This window comes from Nothoprocta perdicaria, unplaced genomic scaffold (genome assembly GCF_003342845.1).
Source record: "Nothoprocta perdicaria isolate Ctin4 unplaced genomic scaffold, notPer1 scaffold_4, whole genome shotgun sequence".
NCBI lineage: Eukaryota > Metazoa > Chordata > Aves > Tinamiformes > Tinamidae > Nothoprocta > Nothoprocta perdicaria.
The window spans coordinates 8,337,042-8,338,137 of record NW_020455643.1 but is presented as its reverse complement, the minus strand read 5'-3'; the positions used below and the strand labels follow the sequence as shown (position 1 = coordinate 8,338,137).

At 75.9% G+C, this 1,096-nt stretch overlaps 1 protein-coding gene across 1 annotated transcript in view; it reads left to right on the top strand.

The window, feature by feature from the left end:
- The window catches only part of VWA5B2 (von Willebrand factor A domain containing 5B2), a 10,516-nt gene that overhangs the window by 8,869 nt on the left and 551 nt on the right, over nucleotides 1-1,096 (top strand). Inside the window, exons 17-20 of the mRNA XM_026045242.1 lie at nucleotides 217-294; nucleotides 423-492; nucleotides 690-798; nucleotides 935-1,096. The exon at nucleotides 935-1,096 is cut by the window's right edge and continues 551 nt beyond it. Coding sequence (XP_025901027.1) covers nucleotides 217-294; nucleotides 423-492; nucleotides 690-798; nucleotides 935-1,096 — 419 coding nt within the window. The remainder of the gene's footprint in view (nucleotides 1-216; nucleotides 295-422; nucleotides 493-689; nucleotides 799-934) is intronic.

The window sequence follows — 1,096 nt, the reverse complement described above, 5'->3', positions numbered from 1 at the left end:
CGCGGAGGAGCCGGACGAGGCGCTCGGCACCGCAGGTACCAGTCGGGCGCCGTGTGGGGCTTGTGCTCGCTGGGGAGCTGCCTGAGCAGTCCCGGGGATCGTGCGGAGCCTCAGGGTGCTCCTCGGGGAGAGGTGCCCGCCGTGGGGCTGCTGGCGGCCCCGCAGCGCCCGGCCGTGGCTCTGCGCCCCGGGGCCCTCAGTGTTTTCTCGTGGCAGAGCGGGACGAGCCCCCCGCGTCCCCGGGCAGCGCGTCCTCCGCCACCTCCGGCTGGGAGAGGCAGAGCAGCCGCAACGGTGCGTGCAGGGCAGGGGCTGCCAGGGGCTGGGGGCTGCTGGGGGCGCCTTTGGCACCAGCACCGTCCCGTGCTGTTGGTGGGTGCCCGTGGTCCCCCCTGCCCACGCTCTCCCCTATCCCTTCTCAGGGCCTCCGACCAGCCCCTCCAGCTCTTCCGTGGGCTCCCAGAGATCCGCGGACAGCGCTGCTGGCTCCAGGTGAGGCTGCCCTGTGCCGGGGCCAGCACTGAGGCGCTGCAGGGCGCACAGCAGGCACTGCTGCTTGCTGGGCACCGGCCCCTGCAGCTYCCCCCAGGACAGGGGGTGCTCCACAGCCGCCCGGGTCCAGCTCCCCTCTGGCCAGGGCAGACGGCTGGGTCGTGGAGCAGCCCCGTAACGAGCCCTTTGCCGGGCAGGTTCAGCGCGAGCAGGCGCAGGGTGCCGGGCCTGGCGCTGCGCCCGCACTGCCTCAGCCCGGAGAGYGACTGCGCCAGCACCGGCGCCAGCCACGACTACCTGCCGCTGGTAGGGAGCCCTGGGCAGCCCCGGGGCGCAGGGCAGACCCTGCCCGGCGCTGGGGAGCCAGAGCAGCCTCCGGGTGCCGCGGGTGTCGGAGCGCRCCGGCCCTGCTCCACGTGGCCGCCCACCCGCTGCCCCGCAGGTGCAGCTGCAGCAGGCGCAGGGCCCCTTCGAGCTCAGCGAGGGCTTCAGCGCCGTGGTGCAGATCCCGCTGGAGCGCCTGCGCCGGGCCTCCCCGTACGCCTCGCACCGCGCCAGCCTCAGCCCGCTGTCCCCGGGCGGCCGGAGCGGCGCGGCGGCGCCC